Source organism: Oryctolagus cuniculus, chromosome 9, assembly GCF_051225735.1.
Source record: "Oryctolagus cuniculus isolate XC-2025 breed Fujian yellow rabbit chromosome 9, ASM5122573v1, whole genome shotgun sequence".
NCBI lineage: Eukaryota > Metazoa > Chordata > Mammalia > Lagomorpha > Leporidae > Oryctolagus > Oryctolagus cuniculus.
In genome coordinates this window covers 98,184,520-98,209,854 of record NC_142875.1, presented here as the reverse complement: position 1 = coordinate 98,209,854, position 25,335 = coordinate 98,184,520, and the positions used below count along the sequence as shown (strand labels likewise).

At 56.9% G+C, this 25,335-nt stretch overlaps 1 protein-coding gene across 5 annotated transcripts in view; it reads right to left on the bottom strand.

Moving 5' to 3' along the window:
• The window catches only part of IQSEC3 (IQ motif and Sec7 domain ArfGEF 3), a 103,733-nt gene that overhangs the window by 50,304 nt on the left and 28,094 nt on the right, over positions 1 to 25,335 (bottom strand). For 4 of the 5 annotated variants that reach the window (XR_007921003.3, XR_007921002.3, XM_002712787.6 and 1 more), the window contains exons 2-3: positions 23,529 to 23,612; positions 3,546 to 3,825 (exon numbers count right to left, since the gene is read on the bottom strand). Coding sequence is in view for 2 of the 5 variants with exons in the window: in XM_002712787.6 (XP_002712833.4) it covers positions 3,546 to 3,825; positions 23,529 to 23,612 (364 nt within the window). In the remaining 3 variants the exon portion in view is untranslated. The remainder of the gene's footprint in view (positions 1 to 3,545; positions 3,826 to 23,528; positions 23,613 to 25,335) is intronic. The other variant, XM_051850099.3, reaches the window with a different exon arrangement.

Genomic DNA, 25,335 nt, shown 5'->3' with positions numbered 1-25,335 from the left:
ATGCTGGGAAGGTGTCCGGAGGTCAGATTCTAAATCTAAGCTCTCAGGATGACCGAAAGACAGACTCCCATCCTGGTCCCAGGCTGCACGCCCGCCCCAGTTCCCCTTTGTGTTACTCAGTTGTCAGGATCTTTTTCACCCTCTGGGCAGTTTTGTGCCAGGCAGTGAGGTAGGCACCAGGGAAACGAGGATGGCTTGATGGCAACACCCTGCCTTCCGGGGACAGTACAGGGAACACTGGCACAGGGCTGGCACCTGGGTGCTGTGATACACCTGGGAAGGGGCACCGGGGCTGCCTCGGCAGGGTGCCCAGAGACAGGGCACCGAAAGCAAGAGAAGGCCAAGAGCAGGGGCCTTGGGGGAGGAGCAACTTCAGAGGAAGAGGCAAAGGGACCAGCAGGCGGAGCCCCGTCCTGGGAAAGTCAGGCAAATTACCCCAGGCTAGAAGAGGAGGGAGTAGGGTCAGTGCCCTGGAGCCTCGCTATGGCCCCTCAATGCCTCTCTGCCCTCTCCCTCGCAGCCCCAGGCAAGGGAGGCACATGCCCTGCTGCTGGACCCACTTGGTCTTAGGGACCCCTGGTAACGCAGACCGCCCACTCTCATCTTTCCTGACCCTGTTCTCCGTCCTCCATCCAGGCAGGAGGGAAGCCACGCACGCCTCCTGGAGAGGGAGCTGCAATGTCTGGGGGCAAGGCGGGAGCACGATTTTCACTTCCTGGTGCACTGCTCCCTTGTTGCTGTGCACATCACAGGTTAAAAATGACTCAGTGAGGTTTTACTTTCTCCAAAACGTTCTGCCAGGTGCTGGGGGCAGGGTACAAAAGTGAACTCGAACTGGTTTACATCTTAAAGTGGCAGAGTGACAAGGAATTTGAGAGAAATCCATCATCTGTGCCAACAGACTGGCCACATCACTCAGTACCTTTCACGGGGGTCATCAGCCAGCTCCTACTGCGCACTCCCAGCCATCAGCCGCTCACTGCCTCACAAGCAGGGCTTTTTAGGTATCTAACAACTCCAATAGTCAATGACGCTAAAATCTCACCGTCTACAGCTTTCAGTTGTTGGTACCACTGCTTTACTTGGAATGACAGAAACTACATCTAGGGGTGGGCATTCAGCACAGAGGTTAAGATGTCATTTGGGATACTTGCATCCCATATCAGAGTGCCTGGGTTCAAGTGCCGGCTCCACTTCCCATTCCTGCTTCCTGCTAAAATGCACACTGGCAGGCAGCAGGTATTTGAGTCCCTGCCATCCTTGTGGGAGCTCCAGATTGAGGTCTGAGCTCCTGGCTTTAGCCTGACCCAATCCCAGTTGTTGCAGACATTTGGAGAGTGAACCAGCTGCATGGAAGATCTTTGTCTATCAGCCTGTCTCTCCCTTCCAAATAAAATAAATCAATTAAGAATACATCTACCCCCTTTTCCTGTGCCAGCCCTTCTATTCTTTTTTTTTCAAGGTTTATTTATTTATTTGGGGGTAGAGAGACAAACAGATATCTTTCAACTGCTGGTTCACTTCCCAGATGGCCACAACGGCCAGGGCTGGGCCAGGTCGGGCTGAAGCCAGGAACCAGGAGCTTCTTCTGAGTTCCCCATGTGGTTGCAGGAGCCCAAACACTTGGGCCACCCTCTGCTGCTTTTCTAGGCACATTAGCAGGAAGCTAGATTGGAAGTGGAGCAGCCGAGACATTAACCAGCACCCATATGGAATGCTGGTGTTGCCAGCAGTGGCTTAATCCATTATACCACAGCGCCGCCCCAGCCCTTCCATTCTTAAAACGTCCCTTCCTGTCTGCAGGTTTGCCACGTGACCTCAGCCCACCCTGTTCTCTTTCAGGAGCCTCAGGAGTCTCGCTTGTCCTGTGCAGTGCATCCTCTGAACCCAGCACAGGCTCCAGGCGATGCCAGACCAGATGTGCTCAGTGTGGGATGCCAGCGAGCTAGCTGCTCCTCCCCTGCTGCTCACTGCATCTGAGCTTCCAGTCAACTGAGACTCTCAGGCTTTCCTCCCAGGACCGAGCCTGCCCATGTAACGCTAGTCCTGTGGGTTTTTCAAAGCAAAGAGCAAAACTTTAGACTTCCCCCATTTCAACGGACTTTCCTCATTGAAAGCATGTTTCTGTTTTGACGGGTTTTTAAAATTAAGACCCGTGGATCCTGTCATCAAGGTATCAGCTGTCCTCCTTCAGCTTCTTGTCATTGGAAAGTCTGGCAAATGTAACTCCTATTCCCCTTTCTTCCATGCCTTGTCTATAGGATTGAGCCAGACAGAACCAAGGACAGCACCCTACTTGGCTCCCCGGAACTGGCACTGAGGGGGTGGAAATCAACACTTTCCAGAAATTCCGCTTGGCAACAATCTACTTAACTTCACTGACATCTAATCCACATAGTCCTGTCTTGTCCACCTAGACTTCCTGCGGGGATTCTGCCAAATACTTCCCAGGAAGCCGGGAGCACTGCCTACAGCCACCCTCTCGGCCAGAACAAGAGCTTGGCCTCAGTGCTCAGAGAAATCAGGTCCGTTTGGCTTGACTCAGCCCCAGCAACCTTCCCACCACCCTTCTTCCCTGTAATTCAGCTTGACCCCCGGGCTTGGGGATGGCCCTTTAGCACTTGCACGTTTTAGAGCCAGATGGGACCTTGGTGGCAATTCAAGGTCTGATTCCCAGTTTTGCTAATGAGGAAACCAATGCCCAGAATGCTTAACTGGCATTCCCAAAGTCACAGGGTTGGAGAGAAGAACGAGGATCGGATTTCACATCCAGGTCTCCAGATTCAAACTCTTTCTTTCCAGTACCACGTGTTCATATCTTTCTCTACGCACGTGCACACACACATGCATACACACACCAACAGACGGCTCTTTCTCTGGGTCTCGTAACTGCTCACTAAGACACATCGTGCACTTATTTTTGGGGGAGGGTTCAGTGGGGGCCCCACGACTGACCCCTTTCTCCTCCTGCTTTATGGAACTGGCAACGGAGATGAATACTCCGTGGGATTTGTTCTCCTGCAGGGGACAGTTAGCGCCCCCTGTCCCCAGCTGGATTAACCTTGGGAATCTTCAATCCCTTCGGAGGAGATCCCTGTCTCTGCACCCTGTGTGGGCTGTGTGTCCAGGCCCTGAGCTTGTGTGTGGGCATGAAGCCAGGCTCTGTCTTCTAAGCAGCGGGTGGAGGTGAGGCCACTCCACAGAACGCCAGGAGATCTGCCCTGTGCTTTGTGGCAGGGGCAGTTTAGGCTCCCTGCGCCTTGTGAAGGGAGCACAGCACTTGGTTTGCTGCTGAAGGGCCTTGCATTGCAGCAAGCAGAGCCTGTCATAGCAAGTCTCTGGTGGTAAGCTGGGCAGTGGCCTGGGGCTAGTGCCCTGAGGACCTGGACTCCAGGGGAGGGCAGAGGAGGGAGCTCCACAGGGTTGGGGGGAACCAAGCCTGCAGCAGAGGTGGGCCCAGATGGGGAGATCCCTAGAGCCCTGGCCAGACCCCAAAGGCAGGGCCCCTGCCCCACCCGCCCCACCCCCCGGGAGGCCCTGGGTACCTGTTTATTCTTTAGGTCAAGGGAGAGTTCGTAATCGGAGGCTGCAGGGGCGTGGGAGCAGGGCGCCGTCGCCAGGGCAGGCTGCTGCCGACCAGGGGAGGCCACGTGCTGGGGGCCGGCCCTGGGGGAGCCACCCCCTGCCCCTGGCCGCTCCTCCTCCTCCTGCAGCTCCTGGGCTTGAGCCTTCGGGGCATGGGCACTGGGTCTGCCGGCTGCCACCGCTGCCGCTGCCACCACGGAGTCCTCCATGCCCCCACCGGCCTGGGCGCAGGAGCCATCACTGTGAACAAAAGGCAACGGTGCTCGGTTGGGGAAGACGGGGAGGGGTGCGTGCAGGTGCAGGGTTGAGGGGAGCAATGGGGGCACTGAGGCCCCTTTCTGTTGGTGGGGACTGGTGGGGCTGCCTCCTCCTGTCCCTTCAAGGGAGGGGCTGTCATGGCAGGGAAGAGCCCCCCACAAACAGGAAGTGGGAAGAGCATGAAGGAGAAGCTGAACTGGGCAGAGCATCCCAGGTAGAGGGCAGGAGCAGCTCTGGCCGGAGCTCACGAACCCCTGCTTACCAGCTGAACCACAGAGCGATGGAGAGTGATTGTCTGGGTTCACATCTGGGCCCAGCTTCTTGTGAGCTCTGCAACCTCACTGCACCTGTTGCCCTATCTGTAAAATGGGCACAGAGCAGCACCTGCCTCAAGGGCTGTCAGGAGGCTTAGATTCTTACAACTGGGCCTGGCTCCAGGCACAGCTCTCTGGGTGTTCTCTGCTGCAATTAGCAGTGGTTTGGCTCCGGGCCATTGGCTCAACTGGGAGGGAGCTGACGCCCACTGAAACCAGCTCCATCTTTACCCAGGCCCACTGAGTCTGGCTTGGGATAAGCCACCTGGGATGGGCAGATGCCAGGGGCTGGGAGGCTGGGACCGCCAAGAAGAGAATCCTTGCCCTGCTGGCTTAAGGAAGGCACCCATCCCTCCCTGGCCCCTCTCCTGCTCCCGAGGGGTCACCAGCCGGCTGAGGCAGCACTGTGCCCTCCTGATGCCCTAAGAAGACACCTCACTGGCTGCAGCAGCCACAGTCCAGTCTGCACTGGGGAATTAGCTCACTCAAGCTGCTTCCAGCCTCTGAGTTCTGACCCTCCCTCACGGCCCACCTCCTCCAGGAGGCCTTCCTGGGGGACTGCAGCTCTCAGTTCTACCTCCTCAAGCACAAGGACCTGTCCCCAGAGGGTCACTGTTGTTTCACAGAGGAGGGGAAGCTCCGTGGCACAGGACAGGCTCAAGCTGAGCTGCAATCCTGCATGGCTTTGGCCAAGCCGCTTCCCTCTGAGCCTTGGTTTCCTCATCTGGGCCCCCAGCTCGCGGGGTGTGGGTGAGGAATCAAGGCGCCCGCAGACGGAAAGCATTCAGCACAGGGCTCATGCACAGAAAATGCGGGCTTCCTTCCTGTGTCCTCTTCCCAGAGACCAGAGCCCTTATTTTCTCTACGTCTCGCCCCTGTCCCCCCAGTCGGCGCTGGGCCCGTGCTGAGTTCAGGCACTGCTTGCTGATGGGTGATTTGAAGGGGCCCCGAGGGCTGTGGGGTGGCCTCAGCAGCGGACGGGGCCAGGTCAGGCCTGGAGGGAGCGTGAGGTCATCCCGTGCAGCCCTGCAGCCGCTCCTTTCTCGGGCGAGGCCCGGGGGCCCAGGGAGGCGGGCTGGCCCTGGCACAGGACAGCGGGCAACCTCAGCACTTCCTACCTCCAAGACCCGGCCCCCCCGCATTCAGTGCCCAGGGCTGGGCCGGCAGCACAGCCTCTCCCTGCCAGAGATGTGGCCCTGCCTCCCTTCTCCCTGTCCGCCCCACAGCGTGCTCACGGGGGGGGGGGGGGAGCGGCTTCCCCCTACCTGTTCTGCTGGCACCACCCTCGCCCCCGCCGGCACAGGTGAGTGTACTGCAGCCCCTCACGGCCCCTGTGTGGTTCCTTGCCCGCCAGTTCCGGGTGACCACTCTGCCATGCCACCACGCCACAGGGAAGGACGTGTCTGTAGAGATCTTTGATGCATTATCCTGCTAGCATTGCACGGAAGCTCTTTTTAAGGTCTCACTTGGACTCCTCTCGTCCTTGTGTGTGCACGGGAACAGCTCTTCCCGCCTCCAGCAGCACTCGGGTTCAGAGCTGGGAGGGCAGCACGCAGTTGATGCCCAGGACCTCCTCACCTCCTCACTCTTTCAGTACTGGGGACCCCTCAGCACCACAGATCACTTGAACAACAGCCCTTGGCTTCCTTTGACTGCTGGAGTGTGCCTGGCAAGGAGGCCTGGCAAGTCGACGGCTCTGGGCCACAGTGCTCAGCCAGCAATCATGCGGTGGGTGATGACCCCAGCCCCTGGGCCCTGGGAGGGCCAACTCTGAAGCACTCAGTGGGATTGGGCCTCCATGGCCCAGAGCAGTGAGTCGGCCCCTGACAGCCCTGCACTGGCTTCCTTCTCTGCTGTGTCTCATTCCCCCACCTGTCTACAGCCACTTCCTAGAGACACCTTGTCCCAGATAAACTACCTGCACAAAAACAAAATACAATTCTCAAATGGGCTGTTTTTGTGGGCCACCTCTCATAGGCTGGGGGGTGCATTTCTGCACGTGCTCATATGCACACACACGCACGGACACATGCACACACCTGCGTGACATGCTCACCCACGCGTGCACATGCATGTACACGCAGTGCCTCTGGGAAACTCATGTCTTCCTGAACCTGCTCCCTGAGTTGTCACATGAGGCGGAGCTTGCTCGTCTCTGAGGAGCCTTCTGTTTTGGATATCCTGGGGCTTGGATCCCAGTGCAGAACCCAGCCCAGCTCCTCTGGACCAGCCAGGTTCAGGTCCTCTGGCGATGGAACCCACTCCATTGTCATCCATCCACACGCACATGGACCTGAGAGACTGTGTCCCCCACCCCGCTCCATGGTGAAAAAGTGCTGGAAAGAGGACAATGTCCTTCCGTCCTTCCACCGACCTCCCTGCAGGCGTGGGTGGAAGAGGCGGCCATGGAACCCAGTACTGCTCTTGGCAACAGAGCAAAGTTTAAGGTTACATAGTGGGGAACAAAGAACACGGCCTTGGGATTGGGACGATCTGGGTCCGAATCCTGATTCTGCTAATCGCTATGTGACCTTGAGCAAGTCACCCAACCTCTTCAACTCACAAAATGGACATCCGAGTAACCACTGTACAAGGTTGCCCCAGAAATAAAAAATAATTGTGGGGGGCCAGCGCTGTGGTGTAGTGGGGAAAGCCGCCTCCTGCAGTGCCGGCATCCCACATGGGTGCCAGTTCGAGTCCCGATTGGTCCACTTCTCATCCAGCTCTCTGCTGTGGCCTGGGAAAGCAGTAGAAGATGGCCCAAGTGGTTGGACCCCTGCACCCACATGGGAGACCTGGAAGAAGCTCCTGGCTCTTGGTTTCAGATTGGCGCAGCTCCAGCCATTGCGGCCAACTGGGGAGTGAACCAGCGGATGGAAGACCTCTCTCTCTCTTTCTCTGCCTCTCCTTCTCTCTGTGTGTAACTCCAACTTTCATACAGGGGTCCTTAATAAACCGTGAGAGTGGTGGTGGCGGTGGCTTGCTGAGGCAGAACCCCACAGCATCGAGCCGCAAAGGAAGCCCAGAAAGACAACGTGGAGAGTTCCGAAATGCAGGAGGCGCTCACTGGTTGTCCTCCTGGTGCGCCTTCCCTAGCCTGGAGCCGCAGGTTGCCCCCATCACCCCTCTCGGCCTTTCCCAGCCCTCCAGATGGACCAGCTTCCTTGAGGTCTCCTCTTACTCCTGCTCCATGCAGGGGCCTTGGGCCTGGGGGGTCACCCACTCACGGGCTTCCGGGTCTCGGGGGAATCTGCGCGGTCAGCACTGGCAGGCAGCCCCCGGTGTCCGCTATGTGGCGCTCTGTCGCGGGCAGAGGCTTGAGTCTCCAGAACCCTCACTTGGTGGCTGAGCCTCACAGAGCGTTCTCGGCCTGGCTCCCTCTCTGACCTCCATCTTCAAGCGTGGTCTGAGGAAGGAGGCTGGACTCTCCATCCTGTTCCCACTCAGCGACACGCCTCTGAAGCTCACTCTGCCCAGATGCAGGCTGTGACTCTTCCATCCCGAGTCTGCTGGGCAGAGGAGACCCCAGGCAGCCTGGATCTGGATCTGAGCTTTCTCTGTGACCTCAACAGCTGCTAAAAGGCCCTCCCCAGCCTGCTGGGGGCGGGGCCTGGTGACCTCAGCTCTCCCCAGCTCCATATCCAGCTGCAGAGACAAATGCCTTGAGTGGGAGCCCCTGGCCTGGAGACCAGCACGCCGCAGCTGGGGGGCACCGCTTATCCCGCTGGTTGAATGGCGCCGCTCACAAGTTATTCCCAGGCAAAAAGCCGAACACGGGTGGCACCAGAGCAAGGCAGCTCTGAAGCAGCTTTTGCTGCGTCCACCTGACCCTCGGCTGATTTCTGCGGAAGTGTGTGAGCTCCCACAGAGGTCCTTCCATGCCATGGGGTTTGAGTACAGGTCATGCAAATCCTTGAGAAATTCGGGGGACAAGCAGTTACCTTGGGGAACAGAGCATGTGCCCAGGAAGAGGTGTTGGACAGGGGAGACAGGGAGAGGGGGGAGAGAGGGGAGACCGGGGAGAGAGGAGGGGGAAGAGAGGTGGGGGGAGAGGAGAGAGAGGGATGGGGGAGGAGTGGGGAGGGGGGAGAGGGGAGATGGGAGAGAAAGGAGGGAGAGGAGGGAAGAGAAGAGGGGGAGAGAGGAGGGTGGAGAGAGAAGGAGGGGAGAGAAAAGGAGGGGGAGAGGAGGGGGGATGGGAGAGAGAGGAGTGGGGAGAGAGAAGGGAGGAAGAGGAAAGGGAGGGAGACAGGAGAGAGAGGAGGGAGGGGGAGAGAGGAGAGGGGAGATGGGGGGAGGGGAAGAGAGAGGAGTAGAGAGGAAGGGGAGGGGGGAATGGGAGAGAGGAGTGGGGAGAGAGGAGGGGGGAGAGAGGAGGGGGGAGAGAGAAGGAGGGGGGAGAGAGGAGAGGGAGAGAGAGAGGGGAAAGGGGAGAAGGAAGAGAGGGAGTGGGAAGAGGGAGGGCAGCAGAGGAGCAGGCCTGTGCTGGCAGGGCTCAGAGGACGCCGGGTGCCTGCTCCTCACACACCTGTGGCTGCCCAGGGATCCTGGGGACCACCCGCACTGTCTGTGGGCTCCGCATCAAAGCTGACCTCCTAGAGTGTGGATGCTCTCAAAGCCCACAGTCTGACCTCTCCGTCCCCTTCTGGCCTCACCCCCGCTGGATGACTCACGCACTCAGTCCACACCAAACCTCTCCGCAGGTCTCCTGCGCCCTCTCAGCCCAGCACACCCCTCCCGTGACTTCCTCCCATCTCAAATGCCTTCTCTCCACTCCTCTGCCCTCTGCCCACTCCTCTGTCTGCCTTGTCAACTCTTTCAAGATGCATGCCAGACAGGCATTTGGCCTAGTGGTTACACCACCTAGGAGGATGCCACCTCCAGTATCTGGCTACCCGGGCTTGCTTCCTGGCTCTGGCTGCGACTCCACTCGCCTGCCACACACTGGGAGGCTGAAGTCGTGGGGTCCCTGCCAGCGGTGTAGGAGAACTGGATTGAGTTCCCAGATCCTGCTGTTGCAGGCATTTGGACCACCTCTCTCTTCCTATCTCATCTCAAATAAATAGATGAAAACATTTTAAAGACATATTCACTGTCTCCAGGAAAGGTAGGTCCTGCAGTCCTGTGTGCTGTGATAATCCTTGGTACTTGCCTCTGCTCTGGTAATTCATTGATGTCTCTGCCCCCACACAAGACCTTTTTAAAACAGATTTCTTGATTCATTTGAAAGCAGAAGTGGGGGTGGGTGAAAGAGGGAGAGGGAGAGGGAGAGGGAGAGGGAGAGGGAGAGGGAGAGGGAGAGGGAGAGGGAGAGGGAGGGAGAGATCTTCTGTCTGCTGGTTCACTCCTCAAATACCAGGAGCCTGGATCTTTCGTGTAGCTGGCAGGAACCCAGGTACCTGGACCATCTGCTGCTGCCTTCCCAGGCGCATTAGTGTGAAGCTGGATCAGAAGCACAGAGGAGCGAGGACCAGAACCAGGTGCTCTGGTATGGGATACAGACATCCCAGCCATGGCTTAACCTGCTGCACCACACCACCCACCCCACGTGTGCACCTTTTTATTACAGGCGTATTGGCTCACAAGGTGTGTTAAATAAAGGCTGAATGAGTGTGGCATCCTGGGTATATGGATAGCTTCACTCAGTCTCTGCTCTTTTCCCAAGGGCAGAGAGAGTCGGCTGGGCTTGGTGATGTCCCACGCAGATTCTCCAGCCAAGACTGACTTCCCGCCCCGTGGCCGGGAGTGCTGTAGGAGGCTGCTTCCCGCTGGCGGCCCCATCACCCGCGTGGACCCTGTTCAGCTACAGAGCTGCTCGGCCCGTCCTCCCAGGGCTGCCCACAGCCCACGATCAGCGCAGACGGGGAGGCGAAGGCCCTAGCGTGCTGACTGCCGTGCAGCAAGTGTGCCAGTTGTACTCGCTCCGGAGCTCCTCTGGGATGGACCGAGGCTGCTGCCGGCCTCCTGCCATGCGACTTCGCCCCATGCTTCGTCTCCCTACTCCCTTCGATGGGTATCCTTCCCAAAGGTGTCCCCAGTAAACCGTCAGCCCCAACTCTGCTTTCTAGAGAACCCAGGTCACAATGGCTACCCAGACTTTCTAGCCTTTTTTTCTTTTTTCTTTTTCTTTTTTTTTTTTAATTTAAGAGAGAGAGAGAGTGAGAGCATGTTCCATCTCCCATCTGCTGGTTCACTCCCCAAATGCCCCAGTGGCCAGCACTGGGCCAGGCTGAAGCAGGGAGCCCAGAACTCAATCCAGGTCTCCCATCAAGGTGGCAGGAACCCCACTACTTGACTGTCACAGTTGCCTCCTAGGGTGTGTATGGGCAGGAAGCTGGAATGGAGAGCAGAGTCAGGCACTCTGAGACGGGATGCGGGCATCCTGGTGGTGGCGTAACTGCCACACTTGACTCCCCTCCCCCCCCAATAGCCAGGATTCCCCTGGCCTCCCTGCCCAGACCTGTAGACTTTTTCTGGGTTCTAGATACCGCTGCTAAGGGTTCTGGGAACTTGCCACAGAGAGATGCCCATTATTTCACACACACCCAATTTTATCTTTGCGTCAGGGACATCCCGTCCCAGTGGACTCCGAGAGAGACCAGGCTGAGGAGCAGCATTAGGAAGAGAGAATCACGGAGCACCTTCCGTGCGCAGAGAACTGTGCCTGTGGGCAGCCCCGGGCACGGTGGCAACCTAACACCACAGAGCTCTTCAGAGGCTGGGGCTCCGGCGGGATCCTAGTCCCCGGGGAAGAGCACATGGCAGGCCCCCAGCAGGGCTCTGCCGCTCAGGAGCTGGGCGGTGGTGAGTGAGACGTCTAACTTGGCTGCAGCTTCGTAGCGAGGAGCAGACACCTCCTTTCCTGGACAGCGATGATGGTGGACTGACCTTGCAGATCCATGTGCCTGGCTCCATGAGAATCTAGCCTTGTACCGAAGGAGCGGGCAGGAAGAGAGGACATGGGGCAGCTTGGGGCTGTGCAGCCCCACAGGCACCTGACTCGGGGCAATGAGTGCTCTCTCTCTGGCTCGGCGTGCAGGTGAGAGGGCGAGTCTGTGGTCTGGTTTCTCATCTCTGCAGTGGCTGCAGTAGGAACTTCTGGGACCTTGCTGGGAGTATTTTGGAGGCTGAAGGAGCCCTCAGCCTGCAAGATGCCTCCAGCCCAGCAGGCCGACAGCACTGGCCCCTCCCAGACCCTGCTGCCCCTCTGCAGCCGTGTAACTGTGGGCGCGGAGATGACGCATTCCCCAGACCAACGCTGCCCCAGGCCTCACGGCGCTGCACGCTTTTCCAACCTTTGCTAAACTCTTGTTTTTCTCCCTCACTGGCTCGGCGGTGATTTTTATACGGTCAGAATGAAGGTGTTGGGTGTGGGAAACCACATATCTTTTGGGGTCTCAGACGGTTCTGGGGAGTGGGTGGGTGAGTAGAGGGCCAGTGTCAGCTACAGGACGGGAATGAAATTCACTGCATGGCGAGTCCACGGACAGGCTGGAAACTGCCCGAGGTAGCAGGAGGCGCGCTGGGCCGGGAGCAGGCACAACTCCGCTTCTGCCTGCGCATTCGGCGGAGCCTTGGGCCGCTCACGACCCCTCTCTGGACTTCTGCAGCCTCCCTGTAAAACTGGGCAGTTGGGACAAGAGGCATTGGCCTTGGGAAGAGGTGGCCTAGCGCCCTCCACCTTCCACTTCCTTTGGCCCCACGTCCACAGGGCTCCATCCCTGCTCATCCTCGCTGCCACCAGCTGCCCCCAACACCCAGCGACAAAGTGGGAAACAGCCCTGCCAGCCCAAACTAGCAGCTGTCCCTGGTCCATGACTCCTTGGCAGCCACCGCCCCTGCAGGGAGCCAGGAATCGGGGAGAAACCCCTGCAGAAGGGCCGACATGGCTTCTGGAGGCTGCCCCGACACCGCTCCTGTGGCAGGTGCTTTTCGGCCCAGCTCCCCAGGGCCCTGCATTAGGTTCTCTCCTTGGCTCCTTGGAGACTCCTGGCTCTGGTCCCATTGCTGTTCCACAAGGTGCTAGAGATGGGGCTGGTGCTGTGGCGTAGCAGATTAAGCCTCCGCTTGCAGCACCAGCATCCCATGTGGGCGCAGGCTCTAGTCCGGGCTGCTCCACTCCCATTCCAGCTCCTTGCTAATGCTCCTGGGAGAGCAGCAGAGGATGGCCCAAGTGCTTGGGCCCTTGTCACCCACATGGGAGACACACATGGAGTTCCAGGCTCCTGGCTTCAGTCTGACTCAGCACTGACCTTTGCAGCTATCTGGGGAGTAAACCAGCCAATGGAAGCACTCTCTCTCTGTCTGTCTCTGTCTCTGTCTCTCCCTTGCTCTCTGTAATTCTGACCTTCAAAATAAATAAATGCATTTTCAGAAGGTTCTGGTCAGGTTGGTTTGTCTCTGTGGGTCCCATAAAAGGCATCCCAGCCACTTCTGCAGGGCCAAGCCCTCCCTAGACCCACAACAGCCAGGCCACTTGCTCAAGTTGGGCCAGGGGAACAGGTTGTCCCAGGGGCTCCGTGTGGTAACCTCCCCTGCTTAGCCCACTCCACAGGGCAAGACAGACCCTCACGTGCTCCCGAGAGTCCTCCTTTGGAAGCTCTCTCGGCCCTCCTCAGTGTGCCCTTTCCCTCTTGGGCTCCCAAGCTGGGCCATGCAGGCTCATGGTACATCAGAGGCCCGAGCTCCTAGCACGTCCCAGCACTCAATGTTCTCATCAATGGGCCTGCACATGGCAGCACAGGCCAGCTCCTCACGCATGCCCCGCCCTCTAAGCGAGCTCTCTGTGCATCTCCGCGTGCCCAGCATTTTCTCTCCCTATCCATCTGCTTGTGCTGCCGGCCCTGGGGGAAGCGGGCCCCAGCTCCTGCCACTCCCAGGCCCTGCAACCCCAGCCTCCAAGCACGGCCCTGAACACAGAGGCTGAAGTCCTCTGGCTGCAGCTACTGGGAGCTCAGGCCGCGGCTGAATCTCTTTTGTGCGTTAGGGATTATTTTGTCTACGGAAATACATAGAACATAGGCGGGGACTTCAACAGCTTCCGGGAGAAACAGAATTAAAAGACAAGTGGATTTCGGTGAAAAACAATTTGGAAATCCATACATAGTTTTTTCACAGTGTGCACTTTCTATCACAGTTAAGATCTCTCATATGAATGGGTTTTGGAAATTTTTACACTGTTACTTTTTTTTTTTTTTTGACAGGCAGAGTGGACAGTGAGAGAGAGAGAGACCCTCCAATGGCCGCCGCGGCCGGCGCGCTGCGGCCGGTGTACTGCACTGATCCGATGGCAGGAGCCAGGTGCTTCTCCTGGTCTCCCATGGGGTGCAGGGCCCAAGTACTTGGGCCATCCTCCACTGCACTCCCTGGCCACAGCAGAGAGCTGGCCTGGAAGAGGGGCAACCGGGACAGAATCCGGCACCCCGACCGGGACTAGAACCCGGTGTGCTGGCGCTACAAGGCAGAGGATTAGCCTAGTGAGCTGCGGCGCCGGGATACACTGTTACTTTTACATATATATATATATATTTAATTATTTTCATTCTAATTGAGAGGCAAAGAGAGAAAAAAGATCCTCTGCCCAGTATCCACTTCTCAACAACCAGGGCTGGGCCAGGCTGAAACCAGGAGCCAAGAATTCTGGGTCTTCACGTGGGTGGCAGGGGCCCAAGCTCCTGAGCCATCACCTGCTACCTCCCAGCATGCACACCGGCAGGAAGTGGGGCTCCAAGCAGAGCAGCTAGGACTCAACCGGGCACTCCAACATGGGGTATGGGTGTCCCAAGTGGCGGCCCCAATGCCTCCCCCACTGAATATATCTGTTGATGTCACTTCCAAGTGACTTTCTGAAGCCCCCTCCGAGATGTGAGGAAGAAAGAAAACCAGTCGCCTGTCCCCAGCGCCAGCCACAGCCAGGGGAGGGACCCCAGTGCTCTGTGAACTCTGCCGGCCTCAGTCCGCGGAGGAGCCCTGTACGGCTGGCCTGCGTTGATCACCCTGCGTTTATCCCCAGACATTTCCTTGCCGCCCCACCGCGAACGGCGATGGCTGTGTGGCACAAAGACAAGTCTGCACGGTGCCCAGGGAGGCACCTGGATCCCAAGGGCGTCAGGGACCACCTCCAAGGCAGGGGCCCCCTGCCCCTCTGGTGGGACTGGAGCGGACTCAGGGCCCGACTGTGGCTGGGCTCTCGCACGCAGATGTTCAGGAAAGAAAGTGGAGCTGTCCAGTCGGGCACAGCCCTGGCCTCTGGGGAGGGAGTGAACCAGCAGATGGGAGCATGCGCTCGCTCTCCCTCTCATTTCCTCTTAAACTTTTTTTTTCAATATGAATTTATTCTGGATCAGGAACAATTTTGAAATACACACAGAGCTTTTTCTTAATACGCTTCTTCCACAGAGCACAAAAAATTATTTTCCCCAAAATATTTGTGTCAAAATAAACTCACACTTCTCAAGCGTTTTCCAGTGTACGTGTTTCTTTGGTCTGGAGCTCTCCTCACAGTCTCAGTCTTACCATGCACCAAGGGGAAGGTCTTTGACGCCTCTAGTGCCTACGGAAGCAGGGGTGTGCCTGCTGAACACAGGAGCCTTGTACAGGCCCAACAGCTGGGAAAGGCAGAAGTGGCAGTGGGATAGGACGTGGGTCTGGCCATTCACCTCTTTACCATTGGGCAGGATTCCCTAAATCCGCTTCCCTATCCTTCCTTCTCATCCTGTTCCTGCTGGAAGTCCTTCCTGACATCTAGCTTCAGTCTTTCTTGATGCTGCAGAAACCACACACAAGCAGTCTGAGTGGCCACATTGTTTCCTTGGGAGTTTTGTGGGTCAGTGCTGTGAGCATTTGGGAGAAAGGGACGCTGCTGGCTGCTGCGGTGAGCGTGAGGGTGGAACATCCGCTTGCTGTCTCTGCAGCTTTGGAGGAAGCCTCAGAGACCCCAGCTTGGGGAGCAGCCCATGTGGCGGGCAGAGCAGAGGGCAGGGCCAGGCCCTAAGCCTTTGCCTACCAGGACTGAACAGTTCCCCTCGGGAAACGAGGCAGCAGGATGTGCCTGGTATAATGTCTCTGCCCGCGCTCCCCTCCCAGCCTTTGTGGTGACCACGGGCGCTGGCTTCTGTCATCTCCGCTCCTACCCAGATGTTTGGCAAACCTCCCCTCGAGCCTGTTGACCGGACCTGCAAGCTTCTGTGATCTCTTCCCCAAATGGGTCCCTCAGTTCTCAGAGCGCGCGCTCTCTCGCTCTCTCTCTCTCATCCTGCACTGTTTCTAGCCAGCACTGCATTTGTGACAGGTCAGGCACAAACACATGGCTGCAAGACCACCTCCTCCTCTGTACCTGTTAGCCGTGATCCCAAAGGAGGCCCAACCCCTCTCTCTGGGGGGCACAGCTGGGCGACCATGGACCACACGCAAGGTTTCCAGTCCCCTCCCGCTTGCCATGGCAGGGCCTCTCTCCCCTGAAGCAGTCAGGCCACTCTTCCCATGCCTTCCTACGCCAGAACAGAGCCCCTAGACTTGATTGTGGCTGATGGCTCCCTCTGTGCCCTTGAAAATCCAGCTCTAAAATCAGTGATGCCCACCGAGTCTTCACTGTGTGTCCAGATGTTGTCATCTCCAATTTACAGATGAGGAAACTGAGGAGTAGAAAGCTCAAGGAATTTGACCAAGGTCACAGAGTTTCTAAGTGGCCAGGCCAGGCTTTGAAATTGGATTTGAATGCTGCAGCCCACGCCCTGCCCCGCACCATGACTGTGTCTCCCAAGTCTTCCAGGGCTCATCTTCCACTCTGAGCAGGCCTTTGCTCACCTCCTCACCCCGCACTGCCTTTGCAACCCTGAAGGGGACCCATGAAAACCCTCCTGCAGAGGTGGGCATTTGGCACAGAGCACAGCGGTTAGGACACTGCATGGGATTCTACTCCACTCCCCCGCCCCCATCTCATCATCCGCCTGGAGTCCCAGCTCTGCTTCCTGTTCCAGCTTCCTGCTGATGTGCACCCTTGGAGGCAGCGGGTGACGACTCAAATACTTGAGTCCCTGCCAAGTTCATGGGGGGACCCATGGGTTCCTAGCTGCAGCTTGGCCCAACCCTGGCTAATATGGGTGTTTGGGGAGTAAACCAGCAGATGGAAGATCTCTCTCTCTTTCTCTCTATAACTCTGCCTTTCAAATAAATAAATACTTTTTTTAAGGGAAAACCCAGTGCTTTGGCCTGTGGGCATTCATGGTCCAAGGCAGAACTCCCCATCAGCATCTCAGGTACACAGCTGACTCTCTGACACCCTCCTTCCTTAAGCCCTCTTCCAAGGCCTTGGGAGAATTGCCTGATCTCATTACAGTGATCTCGCCATAGAGGATTTCCTCTTCTGGCTTCATGGAACACGTGGAAAACCTTCCTGTCATGCATCCGACAGGCTTACTGAAGTTACGCGTTGTCCCGTGGTTGTGTTACTGGTTAAAAGACACACGAATGGCTCTTTTTCAGAAAAGAACAGCAATCAAAACAGAAGTCTTGAGGCCTGTGAGATGGCGATGTTCCAGAGAACGAGAAAATCATATCCTCCAGCTTAGGACAAGGTTGCAGTCCATGAAACCAGGACACGCCCCCTGACAACTGGGCGGAGCTGTGTGAGTGAACTCGGAGCAAACACAGCGCCAGATCACAGCTTTTGCTTTCTTGGGCTGGAAGAACTGCCTTGCCTTGGCCACTGAAGCCTAGAGCTGCTTTTTTTTTTTTTTCCTTTCCCTAACAGTATCCTCTCGGTCATGGCTCCCCCCTGCCTGGGTCTGAAAACAGCCTCACAGGTAAGGGTGCAGGCCAGGATGGGCCCAGTTTCTCAGTCCCTGAATCATACACCAGGCCTCTGGGGGACTGGCCCTGAGCAGGGAGCTGCCCCCATCACTTCCTGCACTTGACCCCGCCCTCTGCTGCTGTCATCTGACAGCAGTTAGAGGGTGCACTGGATGCTTGCTTCCAATCCCAGGTCTTGTCTTTACCTGCTCTCTGGTCCCTGGCATTCACTGTCTCTCTGAGCCTCAGTTTTCTTGACTGTAAAATGGGAGTAAAGGGGGCAGCACCGTGATGTAGCAGGCAAAGCCAATGCCTGCAACATTGGCATCTATAGGGGCATCCTGGCTGCTCCACTTCCAATCCAGCTCCCTGCTGGTGCTCCTGGGAAGGCAGTGGAGGATGGCCCAAGTCCTTGGGTCCCTGCACCCATGTGGGAGACCAGGAAGAAGCTCCTGGCTCCTGGCTTCTGCCTGGCCCAGTCCTAGCCATAGCAGCCATTTGGGGAGTGAACCAGCAGATGGAAGATCTCCCTTTCCCTCTCTCTCTCTAACTGTGCCTTTCAAATAAGTTTAAAAAAATCTTAAAAAAATGGGAGTCATATTTCACAAACTTCTCCTGAGGGTTGGTTAAATAAGATCACACTTGCGGAGCACAGGCAAGCGTTCCCTACCAACAGCTGGCTCTCTCTTTCCCTCTCTCATGGGTGGGAGACACGGCATAGAAACATTTAAGAGGAATCTTCTAAACAAGCCGCTCACAGAGAGGGGTCTGTCAGAACACTGCATAGCCCCTGGCGTGGACAGGAGTCTCCTAAGTGCCCTCTGCACAACCCAGGCAGCCTGGGTGGGGGTGGGGGAACAGCACTGTGGTGCAGTGGGTTAAGCCACCGCCTATGACACCAGCATCTCTTACTGAAGCACTGGTTCAAGTCTCGGCTGCTCTGCTTCCAATCCAGCTCCCTGCTGTTAGAACACCAAAATGGCTGGGGCATACATCTGTGTTCAGTCACCTACCGATGTGCCTGGGAAGGCAGAAGAGGAGGGCAAACAGACCCAGATAAGAGTCCTGGGCTCTCGGCTTTGGGCTGGCCCAGCCGGGCTGTTTCACCATTTGGGGAGCGAATCAGCAGATGGAAGACCTCCCTCTCTCTGTCACTTCACCTTCCCAAACAACAACGAAAGGCCTGGGTGGGGAAGTCACACCAGGGAATCGGCCAGGGCAGTGAGTCTGAAGTCCAAGGGGACAGCTTCCTAAGGCAGAGGTCAAGTGCCACAAGGTAGCACCTTTCTGACGCTCTCTAGAAACATAAAACAGTCTCCTCCCCTGGCGTTAAGGTCCACGGACATGGATTTTGTTGCTTGGGCCTCTTGGATCTGGCAAGGAAGGTGCAGAAGGGGCACAGCGCAGAAAGGGGAGGCGACAAGTCACATGGTTCATGGGGACACAGTTCCCCCAGGCATGGAGCACAGCCTGGCCGCATCCCGGGCTATGGGCAGGGCCTCCCTCCCACCGGCTCTTCACACCTGAGTCCTGCCTGGGGGGGACCGCCTCAGCACCCCAACCTCTCCTGCAGGCCACGCTCAGCTACTCTTGAGCCCTCAGGGCAACGCAGACAACTGCTCCTGGCCGCCCCTCCCACGCCAGGCCTCCCCGGGGTGAGCGGTCACAGAGCCCAGTGACTGGGGCCAGGCGGGACCAGGGCAGCGCCCCCAGCCCCCTACCGGGGTTCTCGGCTACCCGGCCGCTTGGGCGGCGGGTTCCCGGCAGCCTCTACGGCGACACGCCCCCACCCCGCCCCGCTCTGTCAGCATCTGCTGCTTGGCTCACGCCGCCCCGCCCAGCGCCCCTGGCGGCCAGTAGGGGTGAGCCGTGGCGAGGAGGGAGAGGAGGGCCGCGGGGCAGGGGGGGCACTCGGCAGTGCGGGGCTCTTCCTGACAGCCATCCTCACAAAAGGCACCAGGCATTGCTAGAGGATCCTAGAGTCAGCCCAGCGTCCCCAGTTGCTTCCTGGGGCCCTTGGGAGCCACACGTGCCCCCAGGGTGGGGTGGGCTGGGGAGGGCGTGCCTGGAGCAGAGGATTCCGCGTGGGAAATGCAGGCTACAAATAATGGGGACGGAGGGGTAGGGGACTGCGGAGAAAAAACATTGGAACGTTGCCCGCTACATGCGAACTGCGGTTAATTCTTCATGATTGGATGCAGTTTTTATTTTCTTCCTATTTCAGGGGCCTTGGCGCACACACTTTAGAACCAGAGAAAAGATGTCATTTCAGATCGTGTGAAATAGCTGGGAGGATTTCTCTCGCGCGCACGCTCTGGAATCAACATGTGCAGCAGCAGTTCCCTGGGAAGAGGCTGTGCGCGGGATTGCGCCTGGACCCTCCCTCCAGCTCCAGCTCTGATGGGCAGTGAGGTCCCGCTGACGTCACTTCAGCTCTAGGTCCTTGTCTCTAAGTGGGAGCCGCATCCAGCTCACAGAATTAAGGGAGATAAAATAGTGTGCTTAATGCAGGATCCCTGGCAGGTTTCACAAATACATTTTCAAATTTTATTTATGTATTTATTTGAGAGGGAAGAGGAGAGAGAGAGAAAGAGCTATCCCACTCACTGGTTCACTCTTTAAGTGCCTGCAATGGCTGGGCTGTGCCAGGATGGAGGCAGAAGCTGGGAACCAATCCAGGTCTCCCACGTGGATGGCAGGAACCCGGTTCCTTGTGCCATCACTGCTGCCTCCCAGGGTGCATGACAGCGGGAAGAGGGAATCGTGCAGAACTGGGACTCATACCCAGGTACTCTGATAAGGGACTGGCCAAGTAGCATCTGCACCACCCAGCGCATGTTTAATCAATCCTGATGTCTCTTCCACTGTGTGTGTGGGGGGGGGGGGGCAGGATTGAGCAGGAAAGAGCAAGTGTCCACACTGAGTCAGCTCGGTCAGCCGGAGCAAGCCCCAGGACCCCTGACCCCTTCTCCCTCCCAGGCCTGGGTTGCTCCTCCTCCTCCCTAGTGATGCTCCTCCTCCCATCCCTCTAACAGAAACCAATCTTCCTCTTGGTGGTCCAGTGGTCACCCATGGAGACAGCAACCCTGCAGTTCTACTGGGTGCTGGGAGGCTGCGGCCAGCTCAGGTCGCAGTGTCACTGAGAGCCTGGCGGTGGCCTGTGGGATGGGAAGCAGGGCAGTTCTCAGCCCGTTCTGCTCCCAAGAAGCAAGTCCTGGCACGAGCTCTCAGCAGAAGGAGGACCAGCTCCCGGCCTCTCGGGAGGAAGTGGCCACAGTCCCACCCCAGGCCCCACCTTGTTCCCAAGGTACAGGTTGTGTGCCCGGCGCTGTTGGGGAACAGCAGACAGTGGAGCCCATCATAAACAACCTGGCCGTGTAACCGCTCCCCTGTACCCCAGCTCCCTGCTACCCAACACTGCTGCCCAGCAGGCCCCCCTCACTGGCCCCACTGCTTCTCGACTTGCTCAGTTTCAAGGCTTCCCACTCCAGGAGGCTTCACTCCCTGGCAGGTTCCAGGCCCCAAAACAGAGCTACTGCAGACCCCAGGCCCTGCTGCTCCCCTGTGGGAGGCTGGGAAAGGCTGTCCTGGCCTTCGTAGGGCTTCTTTGGGAGGCTGTAGCTTTCCAGGAAGGAGCATTTCGTCCAGATAGGTAAGCTGTCTGGTCCCCCCACCCACCCCGGGAAGGGCCCACCGGCTCCAGGAAGGGGTCTTGTGCTCGGCCCGCAGCTCGCAGTGGGGCAGGGAGGGGAGGGACCCCACATGCTCCCGCTGTCCTTGGCCTCAGTCAGGGTGCAGAGGAAGAGGGGACTCCTGGGGTAAATCAAACACAAAGGCCTGAGCACTGACTCACCCGGGCTGACCTCTAGGAACCCCCAGGGAAGGTCAGTCTACAGGGGCTGTGCGCAGGGACGCAGAGTGGTCTCTGCAATCCATGGGCTGCCCAGAGGGCCTTGTGACCCAGACCCTCTGCTAGTCCCTTGGCCTATCCCCGACCTTGACGCCTGGACATGGCCCTCCTGAGGGACCCTCCCCACCAAGTCTGGGCTATACTCTCTGCAGCTGGGAACTCTGGGCTGGGGGAAGGCAGGGAGGGTGGGGAAGGGGAGCGGCGGCAGAGGCATCATTGACGGGGTCAGGAGCAGGATGTTGAGAGGCTGATGGCGGAGGGGTGAGCTTAGAATGGAATTCCCTGAGAAGCCAAGAGCACACAGATGGACGGACACATCCACAGGCCTTCCTCCCAGAAGAAGCCACGGAACTGACATCAGACAGACAGGCAGACAAAACAGGCTCTGGGGAAACTACAAACCAGACAGACACACAGGACATCCTGGGGTAACTGGGTGCTAGACAGTGGCTGGAGCCCTGGGTCATCTCAGGGACAAGTCTCCCTGCCCCACACGGAAGGCTGCAGTAGGCGGGGCTTACTGGCCCCTCCATGAACCCATGTTCAAGAACACACTCCCAACCTCCCCAGAACACCTCCCGCCCCCAGTCTTGCCCCCTGTCCCTTCAAAGGAAAGGCAGAAAGCAAGGTTTTTAGGAACTAAGGCAATGGGTTTTCCTAGCACCCACAGCAAACATTGGAGACACTCAGCTTCCCTTGGAGCTCCAGGTCTGGGTGGGGAGCAAACTGCCTGTGCTCCTGCCTGCTCTGCCCTTCACCAGCACCTCCCACTGCTTCCCACCTGGGGCCCGGGGCTGCAGGGCAGGGATGTGCAGGGGCAGAGGCGCTTCGGTCCACAGGAGGGGAGGCGGGAGAAGAAATGAAGTGAAATACCATAGCCAACTCATTGAGAAGCCCCATGGCCTACACCTGCCCAGGCCTGGGTTTCCAGAGGGTATAAGCTATCCCACCTGCCCAGAGCCTGGCACTTACTGTGCTCATTGAATTGAGCTGATCTGATGTGGGGAGGAAGACAAAACAGCCAAAATAGGGGCATTTTTCAGGACAGGGACTCAGGGTGCATGTTGGAGCCAGGGGCATCCCAGGAGGGAGCCAGTGTGCTTCAGCGTCTCCCTGCCACCCTGGTGCCCCCCAGAGCTGCCCTTTGCCTCTCTCCTCTTCTTTCCCACTGTTTCCTTCTTTGGTTCTCATTTCCAGGTAAACTACTTACCCTTTGGGGGTCTTCCCAATGCCCACTGGGTGGAGAGCATCTCAGGTGCCCAGGTGGGCCTTATTGGTCTTTGCATCCCTCAGCCTGGCTGAAATCTGGCAGCGGCCACCCAGGGCATCAGCACTGCTCTTGGTCCTTCGCTTCTACTTCCTGTTGTACAACCTGATGGCCCTTAGGAACTCCCATGCTTTTCTCAGGCCTGGGTTTAAGGACCCCCAAGGTGTGCCCCTCTTTGGGGCTCACTTCCCATTGTCCCTGATTCAGAGCCCTGCTCTGTCTCTGACCCTAACTGCCTTCCCTTCAAGGGAAAGTGAGCACTAATGCCTTTCAGGGGATGGTTTTGTACACCCCAAGGTCGCAGGCCCCGTCTCTGGTTAGTGTCTGAGGAACAAAGGGAGAATGAACATAGAATCACTGGACCTTAAGCCTGACAATGGTGAACAGTACGAGTTGACTGTCTGATGCTCAAGTACAGGCACTGGTACTGTGTGACTGTGGGCCAGTCTCTCGAGTCTTCTGCCTCCCCCTGCAGCCCTCCCCATGAGGCAGAGGGAATAGCCTGCTGGTCTGAGGCTCAGTGAGCATCTGCATCAGTGCTGCTTTCTAGAGAGGCCAATTCCTTCAACGCACACAGAAGGAAATGAAGGCCCCAGGGAGTTCTGACACTTGCCCCAATTCATCCCTACCCAGGAGACTGGAAGTGGTGCAAATCTCAGATCGAAATTCAAAAGAAGTCAAGAATAAGCCAAGAAAAGAGGAATGTGTAGAGCTGAGGTCAAATGCTTGGTGGAAAAGAGAAGAACCAAGTGTCAGGCTGAGGTGCACGCAGATCCTGTTGAGAGGGAGGGACATGGGTGTGGGCAAGGAGGAAGAGAGATGGAGCACCCCACCAGCAGAGTCAAGAGGACAGGAGCCATTGGAATATTGAGCAAAAACAAAGATGAAAGCTCAGGGCAGTGACACCAAACTCCGACTCCTCAATGTTTCTCTTGCCTTCTAAACTAACACGGTGAGGGTTGAGACATCTTTAACATTAAGGTCAGTGGCCCTGGCTCCTTTGTGGGAGGAGAGAGGGTATGCATCTTTGATCTAGAAGGATGATCAGGCTCTATCAATTGGTTGGGACCCACTGAGTCCAGAACCCCTACCATGCGATTGGTATGAGTGCATAACATGTATGTATAAACAAAGGAATTTCCCTGGATGTTGGCAAAAATCATATTATACATAGGATCCTGAGATGGAAGAAGCGTATCCTTGGGATTTGAATGATGGGGGATAATGGCCTTTAAAGGCAGGAATTACTTATCTGGAGTCCAGAGGAAGGGAAGAGAAATGAAAGTGAAAGGAATGAGCTAGAAACCAACAAGACCACATAAGACTCAGGAGGCCTGATGGTGTGTGCCTTGCTTCTGAGGAAGGAAGGAAGGGTTGGGGAGGGAGGAGGGTTCACCAATCCCACCTTTGGGAGGCCAGGTCAGAGCAGGCAGGCTTCTGCTCGGCATCGGCAGCTGGGCAGCAGAACTGGTGCAGCACAGTCTCATTCCTGTGGGCAGAACAGAAGGAGAAGATCAGGCAGATGCAGTGAGATGGAGGAGGGCTGAGGCAGACTGGACCCCGGCTCTACCAGATGCTATGACACCTCTGCCCTGAAGTTTGGCTACCCCTATCCCTGACTTTGGAGCCCCTGTATGCCACTGAGTAGCCAAAAACTGCTCCAAGGAAGAGGGTGGTCATGATCCATTGATGTTATGTCTATCATTTATGGCCCAACTCAAACACAGCCTCCTGCATGGAGTGTCCCCCACCTCCCTGCTCCACCCAGTCTCCCCTTAAACCCCTGCCCTGCAGTGGGCTCTCCTGCAGCAACTGACCATTACTTGCCCTTTCTTTTCTCATGGTTAGTTAGTTCTTTTGTCTCTCTCTCTCTCTCTCTCTCTCTCTCTCTCTCTCATCTATTTATCTCTATCATCTATCTGCCTTCTATAACTAACCATCTATCTACCAAAATATGCATTTGTTTGAGAGGCAGAGAACTAAACAGACAGATGTACATCTGCTGGTTCACAACACAGATGCCTGAAAGCCAGAAACTGGAGGTTAATCCAGGTGTCCCACATGGGTGGAAGGGACCCATGTAGCTGAGCTATGGTGATAGCTCAGGTGTGATCTCTCTTAGGGTTTGCATTAACAGGAAGTTGGTATTGGGAGCCAGAGCCGGGACTGGAACTGAGGCACTCCAATATGGGGCGTAGGTGTCATAACTGCCAGGCCAGGGTCTATCCCAGTGGGACAATTCTTTGCTATCTGGTTCCACACTAAGGTCTTATGAGGGAGAACCAGGTCTGTTCTTGCACGATGTGCTGAGCATGCTTGAGCCGATCATCAGCAAAGATATGAAGTACTCACAAGGAGACTTTTGTCAGCTGAAAATCCACCACTGGGACCTTGGTGAGGGATTTACTGAGGGAGAGGAAGAAGCCTGTCCAGGAGGCAGGGGTCTGGGCCAAGGTTCAGTCACTAGCTGGCCAGAGGTATGAAACATCGGACACCTTTTCTGGGTCTCCATTCATTACTGTGGAAATCGGGCAGTGGGCCTAGAGAAGTGCTTCTCAGCCCTCAAGCCTCGCTGCATATTTGTCACAGGAGATTTTCAGAAATAGGGGTGCCCAGGCCCTGTGCTACAGGGGCTCCAAGTCACGTGGTCTGGCAGGGCTCCAAGGCCCCAGGGCTAAGAGGGTCAAGGCAGAGGGACTGAAGGGTGCTGACCTAGATGATGATTTCAATACCTGACACCTTGACCGTGCTAGGATTTTGGTGTCCACTGTGAGCCAACCTGGAGTTAACACTGGGATCCCTTTGGGATGCAGTGGTGCAGACCCATTGTCTGGTCCCTGGGGGCCATCTGAAAGGGATTTCCACACTTAGTTCAGAGGTAGGACCCTTTGTCCATACCAAAGGGTGACTGGAAGCCGTTTTTTTTTTTTTAATTTTTTTAATTTGCCAGGTAAAGTTATAAACAGTGTGAGAGAGACAGAGAGAAAGGTCTTCCTTGCATTGGTTCACCCCCTAAATGGCCACCATAGCTGGCTCTGTGCTGATCCAAAGCCAGGAACCAGGTGCTTCCTCCTGGTCTCCCATGTGGGTGCAGGGCCCAAGCACTTGGGCCCACTTGGGCCATCCTCCACTGCCTTCTTGGGCCACAGCAGAGAGCTGGACTGGAAGAAGAGCAACCAGGACTGGAACCCAACACCCATATGGGATGCCAG